The sequence below is a fragment of the Aulostomus chinensis genome, chromosome 17 (genome assembly GCF_037954235.1).
Source record: "Aulostomus chinensis isolate RoL2024-O1b breed Wild chromosome 17, RoL_Achi_v1.0, whole genome shotgun sequence".
Taxonomy (NCBI): domain Eukaryota; kingdom Metazoa; phylum Chordata; class Actinopteri; order Syngnathiformes; family Aulostomidae; genus Aulostomus; species Aulostomus chinensis.
The window spans coordinates 15,396,294-15,414,559 of record NC_141336.1 but is presented as its reverse complement, the minus strand read 5'-3'; the positions used below and the strand labels follow the sequence as shown (position 1 = coordinate 15,414,559).

The 18,266-nt window shown below is 44.2% G+C and overlaps 1 protein-coding gene across 3 annotated transcripts in view; it reads right to left on the bottom strand.

Annotated features, from left to right (window-relative positions):
* pacrg (PARK2 co-regulated) overlaps nucleotides 1-18,266 on the bottom strand; it is a 154,781-nt gene that overhangs the window by 1,202 nt on the left and 135,313 nt on the right. The window contains exons 5-6 of one of the 3 annotated variants that reach the window (XR_015109855.1): nucleotides 5,703-5,830; nucleotides 16-362 (exon numbers count right to left, since the gene is read on the bottom strand). Coding sequence is in view for 1 of the 3 variants with exons in the window: in XM_086183230.1 (XP_086039356.1) it covers nucleotides 5,670-5,830 (161 nt within the window). In the remaining 2 variants the exon portion in view is untranslated. Of the gene's footprint in view, nucleotides 1-15; nucleotides 363-4,375; nucleotides 5,831-18,266 lie in introns of those variants that run through there. The other 2 variants (XR_015109856.1, XM_086183230.1) reach the window with 2 other exon arrangements.

The following is an 18,266-nucleotide window of genomic DNA, read 5'->3' as shown; positions in this document are numbered from 1 at the left end:
TTTGCTAAAGGTCACCTTGGGTGTCATAGTCTAGATGCTCCAGTGGTTTGGCAATCTGGTGATGGAAATGCCTGTTGGCCTGCCTGTTGTTGCCCAGACGGGCGGGAGAAAGAGATGGAGGGAAAGGGAGTGTGTGTGTGTGTGGGTGTGTGTGTGTGTGTGTGTGTGTGTGTGTGTGTGTGTGTGTGTGTGTGCGTGTGTGTGCGTGTGTATGTGTGTGTGTGTGGGTGTGTGTGTATGTGTGTGTGTGTGTGTGTGTGTGTGTGTGTGGGTGGGTGGGTGGACGGATGACAGCTGGGGCCTCTCGTGTTCGAAGAACTCTGATGGGAAAACATCACCTCCGATCAGCCACCTCAAACCTGCTAATCATCAATCAACAAGGAGGAAGTAACACACACGTTACTTTTTAACAGCACCAAGATAAACAACCAAAAACAGTCTCTCCTCCTTCCTAATTCTGTCCCATGTGGAGAACAAATTAGTGTCAATATGACTTAAAGAAGTCCAGACAATTGCTACAGAGCGTGGATCAATTTCTGCCCTGACTGAGAATGCCCGTATTTGTTTACTGTTCACCTTCCAGGCTTGTACCTGGGGGAAGAAATGAGTGTTTGTGAGTGATAAGACCTGCAGCACAGGAAAGCGGAGGAAGAAGAGCTCACGAGAGCGGAGACAGAGGAAGAAGGAGAGTGACAGTGAGGGGCGATAGAGAATCCTCATTGATCACATCTGTTTGGAGGAAGATTGATCGCGTCGCGTGGTCTAACTCTGGAATGTAGAGAGAGAGAGAGCGCTAGAGAGAGAGATACACACACACACACACACACACACACACACACACACACACACACACACACACACACCCTGGCACACTGGTAGCCTCACATGGGCACAGCTGCAGATGAGAGAATCACAAATAAATAGTAAATGAGGATGCGAGATTTTAGCACTTTATGAATATTTAAAGGGGCACATGGAAACCAGAATATGAGCTCCTTTTTTCAAAGTGTTTATATTGTTCCTTCTTAAATTATTAGGCCTGCAAATCAGAAGAAGCCAGATAGACAACTCCATTGTGCTGGCCTGCACAAGCTCGCTAGCTCCCTGGACGAGGCCAGCAGGCAGACACCAGCAGACGTGGGGAAGACAAATCATTCCCGCGGGAACGTGTATTTCTGTTGCACAGCACAATCGCCTCATTGCTGCTCCTAACAATCTCCTTTTTCAAACTATAACAGTGGAATAAGAGAGAATACAGAGCGGGGGGGGGGGGGGCGGTAAGTGATAAAGGGGAAGGCTTGAATGCTGACAAGAGATTTCTTGAATGCTTAAAAACATCTTACAACTTACGACACATCGATTATATGACCCACACAGATGAATCATTTCCACACGGAGAGATGTCACGGAACAAAGCAGGGCGTTCACTTTTTTTGTTCAGACAAGAGAATTAATTCTGATTTCTTTGCAAGCAAGTAAGCAAAAAACACAAAACAAAACAACAGTAGCCAACCTCGTCCTCCCTTTCTCTTATTCCTCATTCTGCAGCTGACTGCTCCTAAATCTCCAGTCTGGCCGGAGTTAGACAGCTCTCTCTACCAGGTGACACAACATCCCACTTCCTTCCACCCTTCCATATTGACGAGCCCACACACTCAATCCGTCTCTTCATTTCTCCGTGCTGGATTCGTCTCAGTTTGCTGGTCTGTCTCCAAAAGCTCGGGTGCAACATCGCACGCTGTCTTACTTTCTTTTCTTTTTTTTATTCAACTTGTTCTCTCTCTCTCTCTCTTGAACACACCACAAATATTTTCACACTGCCTTCCTCTTCCATAATTGTCTTTTCCTCTTTCTTCCTCAGTCTTAGCTGCTTTTTTTTTCTTCCTCAGACTTTTCTCAATCTCATTTTTCCCCTCCGTCAACAGAACGCTATCAGCATGTTTGTATAGCTTTTGTTGCGCAGCTCACTGAAATACAAAAGCCTTTGTTGGACTGCCACCACTCTGATTTGGTGAGACGGAGATGCACAAGGACAAACTTGAGCTCCATGAAGCCAGCTTTCAGAAAGTCACTGTTCATTCAGAGATAAGAGCGCAACCTGAAAGCTGGTGGAGCTGGTACCGCATGTGAGCCAGACACACATGTAAACACTTGTCCGTGTGTGTTTGTATGAATCTTTATGTGTGTATTTGTCGGTGTGATTCCTGTTTGAGTTTCCATCAGCGAAATTGGCCTGCACGTGTTCCTCAGTGGGAGTTATTGCTCGCTGCAGGGCAGTGGCAGCTGCTGTGAGGGCTGAGCTGGCCGGGCTAATAATAACCCCCGAAGCTGAGTGACTACCAGCGGGCCCCCACATCGTCCAGGGTTGACCCCTGGAGTCCAGTTGCAATGGAGAGTGAGGATTAGACCAGGTTGTGGATTAGAGAATGCTATTTCACCCTTAGAGGGATGAATAGGTGTGCAGGAACGTTACACACTCTGTGTTAACGTTGGGGTCTTGACACTCTGAAGTCACCTGATTGGATGTCCCAGGAAAACATATGATACTGTACATAACACTTACCCTTTAAAACCTATTCACAGTAATTAGGTTTCCATTTAATTGTCAAGAAAATTTTAATGAAATGCGACTTAGGAGAATTCTGAGGGAATAAACTTGGCTTCTTTCTCATAGGACTTGCAAAATTGATGAAGTTGTCTCATTAGATCATTTCAATCAACCTATTCTACGATGACACTTCCAAAAATTACGCTGACAGAAACCTGTTTAGTATCCAGTCACAAATGAGAAAACATACAAGAACAAGTATGTGAACGTAGCAGCAGCAGAGGCAGTCAATCTAAATGCTTAGATGGAGCTTTATTTCATTTATCTCTATAAAGCCAGACTAGAGCAAACGACAGGAAAATCAAGATCCAAAATGGCTGAACACCGTATGAGATCAGCCCCCACATGCCAACAGGCGGATCTTTCACAATAGACAAGAACTTAGAATCCTCTCAGCTGAAAAATAATAATGCGTCTTTATCTGCAACAGATATCTGCTTTAGGGAAGTGGAGCATGATGTTATAACCTGTGCTCTATGACTGCAGGAAACACACTGGATAGCGAGTAATTTATTTCCTGCTGAATGTTCTGGGCACCCGCAGTCACAAAATGATCAATTGCTCATTATGAGTAAGGGAAAGAGGTCAGAATATCATGATCAGGACAAGTTCTGCTCTCCCGCTAAATGTGTTTCGGAGGCCCTTTTTTTTCTTTTCCTCATGTTGGAGAAGAGATAAGAGAGATTATGGGATAAAGTCAAGTCATGTTTGGTCTTTCCAGCTTGGAGGTCTGCACCAGTCATGCATTGATGCCTCTGATAGGAAAAATAAACCCGCTGGCCGCCTTCATTCCTGTTCTTTTCTCACTTTTCTCCATTACTTGCATGAGCGATGCCTTCTTGTTGTTTCATATTGCTTGTTTTAATCATATGTTCGCACGCATTTGATGCAGGTGTCATATTCTCAGTCACTGTCACATTTCTTAATTAGCTTTAGTGGCCTCCTGAAAGAGGGCGAAACGGACACCATTTAGCATTTAATGCACATTAGCGCCTGTGACGTGACCGAAATGAGTCATCAGATTGTCCGGCCCTTTAATAACAGAGCGGTGAAGTACATTCAAGGCTGTATGTTATGGCTTATATGACATTGGATGGTGCTTGAAGCTGAGAGCTGCAGATGTTAGCAACATTTTTGAGGAGTTCTTGTCTAAAACACTTGTATTTCACTTTGTCCTTTTTTTTCCCCCCTAGTTGTCCTCTCTGTCTCTAAGCTCTGCTTCCCTTTGCTGGCCAGCTACTAGCCTGTGGCTCAGTAAAATTGGACAGGTGAAGCGGGACAGCAGGGCGTCACTGATACAGTTCGACAGATCTGCAGGCTATTCAGAGTTCGATCCAGCTATCAAATGAGAACAGGAGGGAAAAATTGTACCTCCCTCCCCCCCTTAAAAAAAAAGTAGTTTGTGTGCCGTACTGTTGCTATTTTTGTTTTCTTATGTAGCCGCAGTTATTAAGGTGAAATATGTGTTTTGTATTGAAAGGAGATTTCTCTGCTCTCCTTTTTTTTTTGCCTTTCAGATCAAGCAGCAGGCAGAGAGCAGCTCGGCTGGGTCGAGCGGAGTGGAACCCCTATTCAGCGACATTCTTTTCAAGATGTAGCGAGGTTGAAATATGAGCATTATGAACCTGTCTTCCGCCTGAGAATGGATTCCTCCGCAGACCCGTAAAGTTGCATTTGCCGGAGACATGACTTACAATAAGAGACGGCGCAAGTGTCCTTGTGAGTGTCAGAAATCAATTACACTGTTTCCCCTGTGGGTCACAGGGTTGTGTATGTATATATGCATATGTGTGTGTGTGTGTGTGTGTGTGTGTGTGTGTGTGTGTATTACAGAACTTTCACTGTGTCTGGAAAGACATTTCCACTGAGACTTTAATGCAGTAAAAGACAGAAGAGGAGAAAGAGAGAGAGAGAGAGAGAGAGAGAGAGAGAGAGCGAGAGAGAGCGTACCTGCCGTCTTGCTGATGGGCCTCGATAAACAAAGAATGCATGTATGGTGTCATGCACAAACACACACACACACACACAGATAAACCCACAAGTACTGTGGGGTGTGGGGTTCAAAGGATGTTAAGCAAATGTGCGAGTGTGAATGCGTGTTTGTCTACAAGAATGCTGCGGGCCGTCATTCCTATGCGTCTTTCCCTGCGTGTTTAGACAAGCTCCATCTCCAGCTGGGTTTGTGACAGAATGGGTACAGTGGTACAATGCAATACAAAACAGCACAACAACGTGCTGCAGTTACGAGCAGAGGGAGTCGTAGAGCCGGACGGATGATGCATAAAGAGCTGCATCGCTGAAATCCCAATACGACTGCCTCTCATACTGCATTAGCACCTTTTTAATTAAAAGTTAATTAATTAGACGTTTACTGCTTCAGCGCAGGACAATTATGTGCTTTACACTATTCACTGTGCTAGAAAAATACATCTACACGATACTTCGAGCCAAACTCTTGAGGGAGTCTTAAACCCTGCAGGCTTGAAGTGGCTCTGAAAACTAAAAAAAAAAAAAAAAAAAGTGGAAGAAGCCGTTTGACGAGTTTCTTTGGGCTTTTTGACACTTGGCCCAACTTGAAAATGAGTTTCCTTTCGGGTTTGTTAATTTTTTGGAGCTGTTGTTGTCTGTGATGGTTGATTTTTGGAATCATTTCAAAATTAAGGCAAGTTAAAAATGTCATAATGATCATGGTTTCTAATCGCGTGGTTGCCGTTCATCAGGGACTCCTTGTCACCGAGCTCAATAAATCTTATTTGAATTACAAAATAAAACGTGGTTAATACAGAAAATGTGCTTAATAGATGTAGATATGTGGTTTAAAAGGATAGTTTGAAGAGTATCGAGGGAGCAGAGTCAGGAAGCAGCAGAACAGAGCAAAAGAGAAAAGAGTGTAATAAGGCTTGGCTCAAGAAATAAAGAGGACAAAGACGCTGGGAGAAGATGAGGATGAAGACAGATACAAGAAGAATGCGCGTTGGAGGTAGATAAGATAAAAGATTGATCAAAAGATTGAAGTCAAATGTCTTTGCTACGTCTGCGTGACAGCCCCCCCCCCCTTCCCTCAGCTAATCATGCAGGACTCGTAGGTGGGCACCATGTATTTGATGTTTATGAAGGCGTCCTCTCCTCCGTAGCGCTCAAACACCTCCAGAGTCTCCTGAATCAGGTCCCCGATGTTCTCTCGCTTCTGCTGGCTGTAGTCGATGCCATCTCCAGAGTTGACTGAGGGCAAAGAGACAGAGAGAAAACAGACATCATGTGTGAAAATACGTTGAATTTTTTTTTTTGACTCGGTCTGGGTCATTGCAGATTTTCAGATTGATGTCAAGGCTCACAAAGCACCACCTGTGGCCACGCTGCACTGCTTTCCTGCAAACTACGTCGGCAAATGCCATCTTTCCATCTGACTTCAAACCCAATGGACGGACTGAATTTAATTTACTCCTCTTATGTCAGTTGGGACTCAACGGCAGAGGAGTTCAGCTGAAAGTTTAATGAGGCAGCCTGCAGAGAGCCAAGCAGCATAAAGGGCATACAAGTTAGTGACGGCTCCGCTGTTGCACAACATTGCGTCGATGCAAACGAGGCACGAGCAATGACCTGGAGTTGTGCTCCATGGTTAGAGACGCCAGCGTGATGTTTGAATTTGATCCAAAATATAAATCTGGAAGGATCCAATCAGGAACTCATGTGCGTGTGAGTGTGTCTGTATGTGTGTATACGCTTCATGCATTTTCCAGATGTTTGTGTGCTTGTGGGGTGAATGGCAAATAGTCTCAGTGAATATAATACACTTGTGGCCAATCACAACAAAGTAAGAAAGCTGCAGACTTCCCCTCCTCTGGGACACACACACACACACACACACACAAACACACACAAAATTGTACAACAAAACTCTAGTGTGCTGGGGGAACTTGTTATCGAAAAACATTCCTGAGGTGTGTCCAGCCTCCACTTCTTCCTCCATTACACCAGCAGGCCTGCAGACCAACACACACACACACACACACACACACACACACACACACACACACACACACACACACACCCCCCAGACACACACACAGTGACTTTATCAGTGCACAGCAAACTGCCAATCTCATGCCACTGCACTGGGGCTTCAAACACTTTCCAGAGGGAGGTAAATATAGAGAGGAATGAGGTGTACACACACGGGCGTGTGCGCGTGCGCACACACACACACACACACACACACACACACACACACAAGCACATGCCTATGTTTGTTTGCAGATATGTCTTGTTCAAATAAAATACCCCACAGAGAAGCGGTGGATTTATTTCTTGAGGCTATAAAATGGTAACACCAGTAATTTAATTGAAAGGGTTTGTTATAAAGTCATATTCCACCTGTTAGAGAAGAGAAGAGAAGAGAAGAGAAGAGAAGAGAAGAGAAGAGAAGAGAAGAGAAGAGAAGAGGTGTACGGTGATGTGTGATGATGAGAAAAATTAACAGCCCCACTCCTAATTAGACCTGGTGAAAACGGGACATTAAACCTCTCTCGATTCTTCCTAACACTTTTATTTCTTCTCAATCTCTTTTTAATCACTCATCTTCCTTGACAGTCTCAACCTTCCCACCCATCCATGGCCTCCTCGTTAAAACACATAGAGAGCCGGTCCCATAAAGTGGGCTGTTTAACGTCTATGATCTCAGTCGGCTCAAAAAAAAAGGCTTTTACATGAACTGAGGAACTCTCCAGCTGTGCAATGTCCGCTAGTTAGCACTGACACGAGACCATTTGATAGAATTTAGCTCCATTTTCTTCTCCGAGAAACAATAATACACTAAGGAATGCAGTTGTTTTTCACATCTAAACTTTTTTCTTGTGCTAGACCCACAACACAAGCATCATGTACACCCTAGTAGTTAGCAACATCTGAAATAGCATCAAAAATGCAGGCATCTGAGAAATAAATGGAAAACAGGAAGACAAACGAGTGGAAGGGAAAGAAAACAGGGAGGAATGTGTGCAGGAAAAGTGGTGCAAAGTTAAGAATAAAGTGACTGGCATCAGTGGGGTGATAGTCTGCTGTGTGTGTGTGTGTGTGTGTGTGTTTCTGTGTGTGAGTGTGTTGCATGTTGGTTAAAAAGCCAGGCTGTGCAGAGCTACCCCCCTGTTAGCGTAGAAATGAGCAGCCAAAGCCAGCCCAGAGGGAGAGCTTGGCCTTCAGACAGAACACGGGGAGCTGGGGGAAGAGGTGTGGCTTGGGAACCAGCAAAGCTCAGACCCGTTTACTGGGGCTGGGAGGAGGGAGAGAGGGATCCTGTGAAGGGGGGGTGGGGGTGAGGGTGGGCGGTTGTTGCTGTGTGCTCCAGCCCCTCTAACTGTACTGCAATTGTTGAGAGACCAGTGGGATAAAAAAGGAAGAGGCTGGCTGAATTTGAAATGATGGTCAATTTTTAAAGAGCAGAAATTGAAGAAAAGTGTTAAAGCAGGAATGGAAGGAAAGCAAAAAAAAGCAAAAAAAAAGGAGGGGGAGGGAGAGAGGGGTGAGGGTGTCAAAACTGCCCCTGCAAATATCCTTCAGCAAAATAACTCATTCGTACCCACCACCCCACCCCACCCCGCTTTTGGCAATATCCGCAACTCTGGGCAGAGACAACAAAAAAAAAAAAAAAATCTTGAAAAACAATCCTAATAAACTCCCCATCCTGTGAAGAAAAGGAAGGGGCCGAGCAGGAAATGGCTGCCTGTTCCTCTGAGGTAGAGGAAGGTCGATACAGGCAGAGTAGGATCCTCGTCGCAGCGACAATTGCTCCACACAAGGTTGAAGAAGAAAAGAAAGGTGACAGAGAAAAGGTGCTTTGTTTCTGCCTTTCATGGTAAATCCCAGGGATTGGAGGGTCTTTAGCACATAGACCACGATGGAGGGAGATAAAAGGAAAGTGTCGCATGACACCTATCGATCCTGTAGTCTGTTCAAGGGAAACTTTGCTGATTGTACACATCAAAGTTTGTTTACTGGTCTTAGGGAGTACTACTAAATACGTGGAGGGAAAAAAAAAAACAAAACCTGCCTTCGTCGTGGCTCCAGGGAGAGTTGTGCAAAAACATCACCGCCTCGAGTAAAGTCAAGAATGTTGGAGTTGATGACAACTGGCTGGAAAGTCAAAAAACAAACAAACCCATGTCATCTTCTCATTTCTGTTCCAATTTAGAAGCTCAGTGCTAAATTGGCTGCAGCTAGCATGACACACCCTCAACAACATAGGCTGTACAGAATAATCGTATCTCAGATTCCTCTGCTTTTTTTTTTTTTGCTTTTTTTTTTTGGAATTACACAACATCTGATGATCCCGAAAACCCACTGGGATGTATTACAAACACCTCAAACACGCAACAAAAGCCATCTGTGTTGTTTTGTTCACTTTTCTCTATTTATCTCAACCCAGACGAAGCAACTTTATCAAACGATTAAGCAGAAAGAAAAAGATGTGAATTCCTTGAGTGAATGTTACATAAATATATTAAATGAACTGTTGGGGGCAAATTCACAAACTCTGGATTGCACTACCTGCCTCATCTTTGGGTTCTGATTATTACAAACAGAAATAATGAAGTTGTTTATTTACACACGCGGGGAAGTGACATCCAATAACAAGTGGTCACTTGAGACGCATTTTAAAGTCAAGTGTGAACTCGTGAACTAGCTGTCCACTTGTGAACGGATCACTCAGGACACGTCTTAATTCCAGGGACTGAACAAGGTCTTAAATGAGTCAGCGGGGGTCACTTCTCTCTGTATCTGCAGTGTTTTCTGCCAAACAGCACCAGACCAACCCTTCACACAACAGCTGCAACCTTCCTCCTCCTCCTCCTCCTCCCTCCCTCATTCCCCCAAGTCTTAAAAAACCTGTCTTCCCACATCAAGCTGAGGACAAACAGTCACAGATGCAAACAGAGCTTGCTGTTACCTCCTAACTGATTCCAAATGTATGGATTTCCATAAGCTGCAGACACATTACTGCTTGATTATCATACCTTGTGGACGTATGACTGTTTCCTGGGAGAGTATGACAGAGCTTTACTGTTACTGCAGTCTCAGGATTTCAAACCGCCGTTGTGTATGTTCTGCTGTTATAATCCCCTCTCATGTGCTGCGCCTGCCACACTCCCGGAAGAAACCAGGTGACACACACATTGCAGCAGATTTGGGAAGTTTAGCTCAAAATTCCAGAGCTGCTTCAACATATTAAGTACGCTGCCATTGTTTCTAATCAACTTACTCCTGATTGTGAGTGAGTTTCATCGTGAAAGAAGCTTAAGCAGGAGGCCGTCAGCACAATAGTGCTCTGATCGGGGCAGCCAGATGCGGATGAATCAATGGCAGCGCGAGCCCTGGTCTTTATTTTCAAAACGGTTTGGCCTTGCTTAAAAAGGGAAATGGAGGAATGTAGGTTGTGAGTGTGATGGGCTAGCTCGAGTTCCAGGAATACTTGGTACACCAGTTGAGTGTGGCTGCGCAGCTGACGGTGTAATATGAGTGCATGGCATTTTTTTTTTTGCTCTTGGGTGAACACAGATAAACCCCTCCATTCCCTATTTTCCAGGAAGAGCAATGGTCAGACTTTTTCCATATCTGCAGTCTTCATCCGTGCCGTTGGTCCGTTGTTACTGTTCATTAGCTTTAATGTACCGTTAAGCCCCACATGTACGTTACGTACGGCAATTTGTTGGGTCACGCGCTCCGTCGTTCATGGCTTTCAGAGGTTCTGAGCGTTTATGTGTGAGACGCACAAAGGGGGCGAAGGTTAGTCGGTGTTCCGCCGCCTATACTTGGGATGCTGCTGACAAAATACAGAATATTGTTGCAGAGGGATCAGTGACATTTCAAATCCAAGCAGACACTCATTTCCAACAGAAAAGTTTGTATTCACAACATGAGTGTTGTTGAAAAAAATACGCATTTATTAGGGTGTGACTCAGGGCTGTCACTGGGTTGAATATGCACTCTGGCCACCAAGACAACAAGTTTGGCTTTTTGGTGTTGCGAGCATGTTCAGAGCTCTCTGGATCAGAGTTCAAGACCGGGGTGAGGCGATTACCCCGTGTCATTGCTACATATGGTGTCAGAAGTGGAACGGTATTGGAGGTGTTCCCGGTGTGTGAGCTGTGTTACAGACCCCTAAGTTCAGTTGACCCTTGAGCGAGGGACCCCACAGATGGGTGAAACACCAGTGTCTGGGGCACTGTGGGACTGGAGAAGTGCAGTGGAGGATGAGCATAGCGTATGGACACGCCTCCTCAGGGGAGATGATGTGAAGGCGTGCTGTCACTATCCCGGTGAGCCTGGCTCTTGCATTCAGTGAGCACTTTCTGAACCCAAGGTCCCAGGTTCAAGACCAGGGTGAGGTGACTACCCTCCAACATCATTACTTCACACTGAGACCTGAGCTTTGATTTTCTCTGGAAGTCCACAAAATCTGATTTTCATTTCATATTTGGATATTTTCATGAAAGTCAATACGTCGATACAGATCAAATCAGTAAGCTGTGCTCCCGCTATGAGTTCAGAGATAGAGGAGAAATTGTTCCTGATCTTCTGCATGTAAACTCCAAATTAACAATAACCGGAATGCTACAATACTTGTAAACATGTTTACTGCTTGTGAGAGTAGCCTGGTTAATTAAGTACATGTAAATGCTGTGAATTTGTGAGTCGCACCATGAGTGCAGGGAGAGGAGCACAGTGGTGGTAACAGAGGGTGTGTAGGTGTGGGAGGTGGTGCAGAGTAGATGGTACCACTGGAAAAGGCATGTGCTTAACAGCAGGGCTCTAATTAAAAGGGCCTCACAGTTGGGTGGCAGGCAGGCCTCTCATAAAGAGACTCACACTCTGGCAGAGAAGTGGGAGAAAGCATGTGTGTGTGCGTGCGTGTGTGTGCCTAACCACAGGTATCACTGAAGCAAAGGTTGCAGACAGAACAAATGATAGTATCCTAACGATGGATGTGTATGTGCACATAGAGGTAATTACATTCTTGAAGGTATTCTGTGTATATGTATACATGGAGACACACACACACCCCCAGGTAGGACGAGTGTGTTTGTATAATCTGATGTGACAAGGACAGGAGGAGTATGTGGGGGGAGAGAGAGAGAGAGAGAGAGAGAGAGAGAGAGAGAGAGGCACAAGGATTTAATGGAGAGGATGTAGAATTCTGACCTTTTATTCAATAAAAATAACAATCCTGTTGAAAAAGCAGCAATTCACACAAACAACATCTTTCATAGTGTTCAATCAGGCTGATCCTTTTTCAAATTGGATTTTTTAGAAAAGCGTCAGACCTGGTGTTCAAATTTTAGCAATGCTGCAAACAGTACAAACTATGGTTTCTTGTTCAACTTCTGTTCACCATTGGGTGAATTTAAACATGTCCAGGCTGCACTCAGACCAAATCAGACTCTGCGGCGAACTCTCATGTTCTCTCATTTATTTGAATGTTGTGTTTTACCTTCAGCAGTCTGGGCCAAGGCCCGATATCAGGCTGTGGTGGCCAATCACACGAGCAGGAGAAAGAGAAAGACTGACGAAAACAAACAGCGACCACAGACACATTCTATTGTTTGGAGTTTGAGAAGAGGAAATGGAGGAAGGGTCTGTGTCAGGATGAGAATCTTCTTATTGTTGTTTATTGTCCATTGGTTGGGAAAACGTCACAATATACTGATGAGCCATGAAATGACACAACCACACAACCGCTGATTAATGCCAGAGAGCCTTGTTTAGTCTGAAACCAGCTTGACAAAAAAAGACATCTTATTATGAATGTCCAGAGCTTGAAAGTAGTATAGATTTAAAAAAAATACAACCCCCCCCCCCCGAATAGACAAAAAAAAACCCTGAAAAACGTACATACATCAAAATGCACTGCCGCGTATGATCCTTTTGTTTTTTTGCACTTTGGCCTCAAAATCTCCACTTTCTCTTTCACTGGTATTTCCACCAGCCCCCCATTTCCCTATAATGGATAAGCCAGAGGCTGAAGGACAGCACAGCTGTGGCTCTCTCTCTCACACACACACACGCACGCACGCACGCACACACACACACACACGCACGCACGCACGCACACACACACACACACACACCTGGAGCTGGGCCCATTGCCACTGTTGCTTTTCCATCTCAACCTTCGTGTGTAATCAATAAGAGCATTTCAGCTAAACACAGCTAACTGCCATGAGTGCTACAGCTGATGCACACATACAACAAGGGTGCGGGCAGAGAAGTGAAACAATAGGCTTCTGGTCAACAGTAGTTTGTTAAACCTGTAACCTCTATACCAACCATCACCTGACTGTTGATGCTTACTGAAGTCTAACCTTTACTGTAGGTCACTGATCTCATTTTCCATGTGTTCATCCAGCCCAGCGGTGTTCAGTCTATAAGCTAGCTGCAGCTCACTGCCATTTCAGCCCAGTGAAATTTGGACAGCGAAGCAGCAAAGCGGTATGCCATGCGAAGGGAAATGTGTTAAGGTCAGGTTGCACAGCAGAGAGCCAGACAGGAGGAATGTATAGACAAGGCTGAGAGACAAAGATGTAACCTGCTGAGGATGTTCCAGAGGAAGCTAAAGCTGTTGGATGCTATCGATCCGGCTCCCCATGGCTCAGCAGTCTACATCTGTAAATACATATGTATGCAGGGACTGAATTCCAATTCTACACTTCCGCTAAAAACTGCATTTTAGCTAAGAATTCCTTCGAAATCCCAGGCTGTAGGAGGGATCAAAGCCCTGCTGAGACACTTCTTCTTTCTCATTTCTTTTTCAATTAGCAAACTAGACCTCAGCATGACCGAGAGCAATATCACTTTGCACCATTTAGTCACGGCATTAATGCACAAAGAGGGCTCATCTTAGATGATGGATCAATGCTATTTTCCAAGCTGTTACCATGTCCATTATTGTTTCAATTACCACCTTTCAGATAATGGTTATCCAAGTCTCATCTCATCCAACTGTAGCTTGAATGGGCTTCAGGATGCTTGTCACTGGTCAGAGGAAAAGAGTCATCTCAGGTTGTGTTCACCGCAACACCACCTGAGGACTTAGACGAGTAACGATTTTCAAATCAATCAATTACGTACCACATTGTTCAGGGGTGCAGAATTACGTGTGCGGCATTTGTGATGATAAGTAATTCAGCTGGTCGTCCGAAGCAGAGGTCTGCATCGAACTAGGAACGTTCTTATAACAGCAGTAGTCAGAAAGAGAGACGCCCAACCCAGCAACCTGTGGAAAAGTCTGTCGGCAAGTCTGTATCTAACCGTGCTGCATGGAGAGACTCTGGATTCAATCAGAGATAAAGAATCTGGAGGGTCTAATTAAACAACTAAATACGTACATTGAATCATTTTCCTACAAGAGAGGTTCTCAGTAAGTATCTGAATATAAGTTCAATAAAAAAAACAAATCATGCTTTAGCGCAAAATATTTTTGAATGATATATTATTGAAAAGCAAAAAAGAGAGAGCAAAACTGATATCAAGGAGAAATGAATACAAAAACTAATCAAAGCTTTGAACGGCGCAGCAGCAGCAGCAGCAGCAGCAGCACACCACAGAGGACCTAGCCTTTCCCATTCTGGCTGTCGGTGCCTCTCCCCGGCTGGGAGGAAGAGTGTCAGCGCTGTCAGGTGTGAGTCAATGCCGTCAGATGCGATCTCATTACGCCAGCTTACCTCAAGGTTAGCGCCGGGCTGCAGGCTAGGCACAAAATCGATCTGCACTAGGGACAGGCATTAAAGGCCACCGCGGTACGTTGTGCGCACAAGCGGACAAAAGCCAAACAAGCAGTGTGCTTTGAAATGCAAAGGTTCCCCAATGAAGGTGCATGCACATGAGATTTAGATACCAAAAAAGAGCTAAAAGCCATCAGTGCATTTTAATATGTTTATGTAACATCGCTGTAAAATCAACACAAGAAGACGCTTGCAGATATTTCAATAGTAAGAATTATATTTTATAAATGCAGGTCACAGTTTTTTTTTTGTATTCATACAAAATGAATGGCTTGGAGACAGATTGTCAATGTTTTTAGCTTGTGCAACTGACTCCTGGAAATTCTTCAATTGGACTCTTTTACTGCAAATGTCAATGCTCCTTAATTTGGTTTCTGTTTGTGTTTTTCCTCTGGAACTTTCTCCTTTTATTGCTGATGTTCTTGGCCAGGTCTTTCTAGATAAAGAGACTGTTGATCTCAGAAGGACTCACCTGCTTATGTAAATCATGTATATACTTTAAAAATAAATGCTGGTGCTGAAATACAGAGGAGAAATCATCCGGGTATAACTTTTTTGTGCAAAACTAATCTGTTTAAATTTAATAATGCTAACTAACGATCAACTCGTCACATGATGTTTTTCATTTTTAGGACTTTACTATTTTGTTTTAGTTTTTTTTCCTCACAGCAAACAAGTGTGTGTGTGTGTGTGTGTGTGTGTGTGTGTGTGTGTGTGTGTGTGTGTGTGTGTTCTTGTACTTGTTACAAGTTTAGGACTAGAATATGTAGCTATTTAACCAACAGAGTGAGGACATTTTTGGAAAGTGAGGACATTTTAGCCGGTCCTCACATCTTCAAAGGGCAGTTTGAAGGTCAAGACTTGGTTTTAGGGTTGAGGCTAGAATGAGGTTCTGGTTCAGTTTTGGTTCGAGGTTAGAATCAGGTTCTGGTTAGGTTTAGGGTCGAGGTTAGGGTCAGGCAGTCAGTAGAGATGGTTAGGGTTAGGGTGAGGGGCTAGGGAATGTCAATGAAAGCCCTCACAAAGCTATAAGTACAAGGGTGTGTGTGTGTGTGTGTGTGTGTGTTAAATAAAAACAACAACAACAAAAATAACTTTACCACATAGCTCGAAGAAAACGCCTACACCGTTCCCGTTGTGGCACAAAAAAAGACAAAGGCCACAAATAATAATAATAATAGTAACAGTAACAATAATTTCAAAAAAGTGTTTTCATTCCTCCTTTCGGGGGGTTTGCGACCTTCAGTGCCAGGAGCAACTGGTGAAAGAATCAATATTCATAGGAAACAGCTTGGATGGCGTACCTTTGCTCCAGCAGCAGGTGTGTGTGTGTGTGTGTACGTGGGGGATGCTGGCACTTTCCTAAGGCTACCCTCTCATTTACACTTTTAATGGGAACTGAGAGCATATGTTTAGCTTACTACAAGGAAAATACTCTTTTTTAAAAATTTGTTTATTTATTTTTGTGATTGTGCTTATAGTCTTTACAGTTTTACTTTCCTCAGGAGATAGAAGAGATTTTGAATAAAACATTATAGCGCAGCTTGGACGCACATATTAACACCTACACATTTGGACACACAACAAATTCTGTAATATGAAAACTGTGAATAATCCGATTAATGTCACAAGAGCTGTAGGCAATAGAAGTTTCCTGTGGAGCTGCTTTTCGTGCATGGAGTTTCCTGAAAGTTTTAAATTAAAAAAAAAAAAAAAAAAAGATTGATTGATTGATGCTGGTAAAAAAAAAATGTATGACCGATTCTGACGATGATTCACCCAAGAAAACATGATTATATATTGACATGACAGTCATGTTTACCGGAGAAGTGAAATCTGTTTATAATAGAATTATAAACTGTATTAAAAGCAGCGAATGGAAGACAAAAGGCTTGAACTGTAAGCCTTTAAGCTTCATCAAGGTTGTTCGGCTGCTGCCGATTAGACTTCCACAAAGAGGAAAGATCTATCAAATGTGTGGATGATTAGACAACATTTGGATAGAGAAGAGTTCAAATGATTTGAATTATCTGTTTTAAAGTCAAAAACAGGCCTCAAATTACACCTGAGATGTGTTAAGAAATGGATAAAACAGACCGCTGAAGGTGAAACCACCTGAACAACCAAAAAACAGCAGGATGGAACAGAATCAGAGGCTCTCATAAAGACAGCATATGTCCAGACAGACACTCGTGTGGGCTTCAGGTGGAAAAACTGACAAAAGAGACAGAAAGAGAGAGAGAGAGAGAGGGAGGGTGATGGAGAGAGAGCGAATGGGGGTTGGGGTGAAGTGGTGACGCAAACTCAAAGAGCAATTCCATTTGTCCTCTTCACTCGTCAGAAGAGGAACATTTGAAGTGACACGCTAATTCAAGTCAGTGACAAATCAAAGTCTATCACTGATATTACCCTAAAGCGACGTGAGTAACCTCCCTGCACTTCACATTTTTGCAAGTCATTGAAGGAACAGGATGGCAGTTTAAACATCAAAGGAATGAGGTGTGCTTTAGCTCCTCTGATGCACTGCATTATCTCCTCTTACCAAAAAACAGAGTTATCACTGCACTGCGTGAAAGTACTGGCACACACACACACACACACACACACGCACGTGCACATGCGCGCACACGCGCACACACACACGAACACACACACACTGTTATGTCCATGGGCAGTGATGTGCATGGGCTATGTGCCTGGCTAATAAAATCACTTTAGTCTTCATAACCACTTTAGCCTTGGTGGCTGCCATCAGGGGGGAAGGACACACACACACACACACACACACACACACACACACACACACACACACACACACACACACACACACGTACAAGAACAGTTAGCGGTCCAGCCCTTCCATTAGCCTAATGAAGTGGCTCCCTAAGATGGATGACATGACATCACCTCCACCACCAATCACAATATCACCCCTAAAAAACCTTCCACTAAAAGCCCAACCCCTTCCCCAACCCCCCCCCCCCCCCCACCTCTACCACTGCTTACTGCACCAAATGGACGATGAGCATTCCAGGGCCCAGTCAGCCTCCTCACAAGACTTTTATTGGTCTGGTTATTTATCTCTTTTAATGCAATTGGCTGGAGTGGATGTCTATGGATGCGGAGAGCTATTAAATCACGGTGGGCTGGGGGTGACAGCGTGATTACTAGAACTTTTGTTCAACAATGACAATGGCACCAAGTGGGCTGCAGCCTGTCTGCATTTAGAGGAGCGGGGAGAGTCTGTGGGAAACCAGCTGTTCCACGAAGGTACGCTAATAATGCGAAAACATGCGGAAAAAAAGAAAGACTCGCCATCTATCTGTCACATCGTGGACATGATCTCACCCCGCTCCCTGGAAAAGGAGGACAAAAACAGTGTTTATGGGTGGAAGAACGAGCATCCGTAAACAGTCAGTGTTTTACAGGCAGCGGCACGGCCCGAGGGTCTGCCGAGGTTTACGAGATCCTGGGCCCTTTAAAGCAGCAGTGTTTAAGTGAGGTATTTACATAAACCAGACCGAGGTGTCCGTCTCCTGCAACGCTCACACACCTGAACACACACGTGTCACTGCTGATAAAATGAAACCGCCCCGTCGCCCTTCACAAGATCAAGTTGAAGAATGACAGTCGAGAGCAAAATTTTAATAATGCCCATTTTGATACCATTGTGACCAAAAGATTGAATGTTTTCCCATCTTTTTGGGTCAAAAACTTAATGGGGAATACATTTATTGGAATCGGAATACCGGGCCAAAATACCGTAGTAACCAGCAACAACTGCAGCGAGTCTGGTTTTTCACCGCTCAGGCTCAGATGGTTATTATAAGTGTCTGACAGCATTATGAACAGATCTATTACTGCATATTACTGCTTTGCTGAGC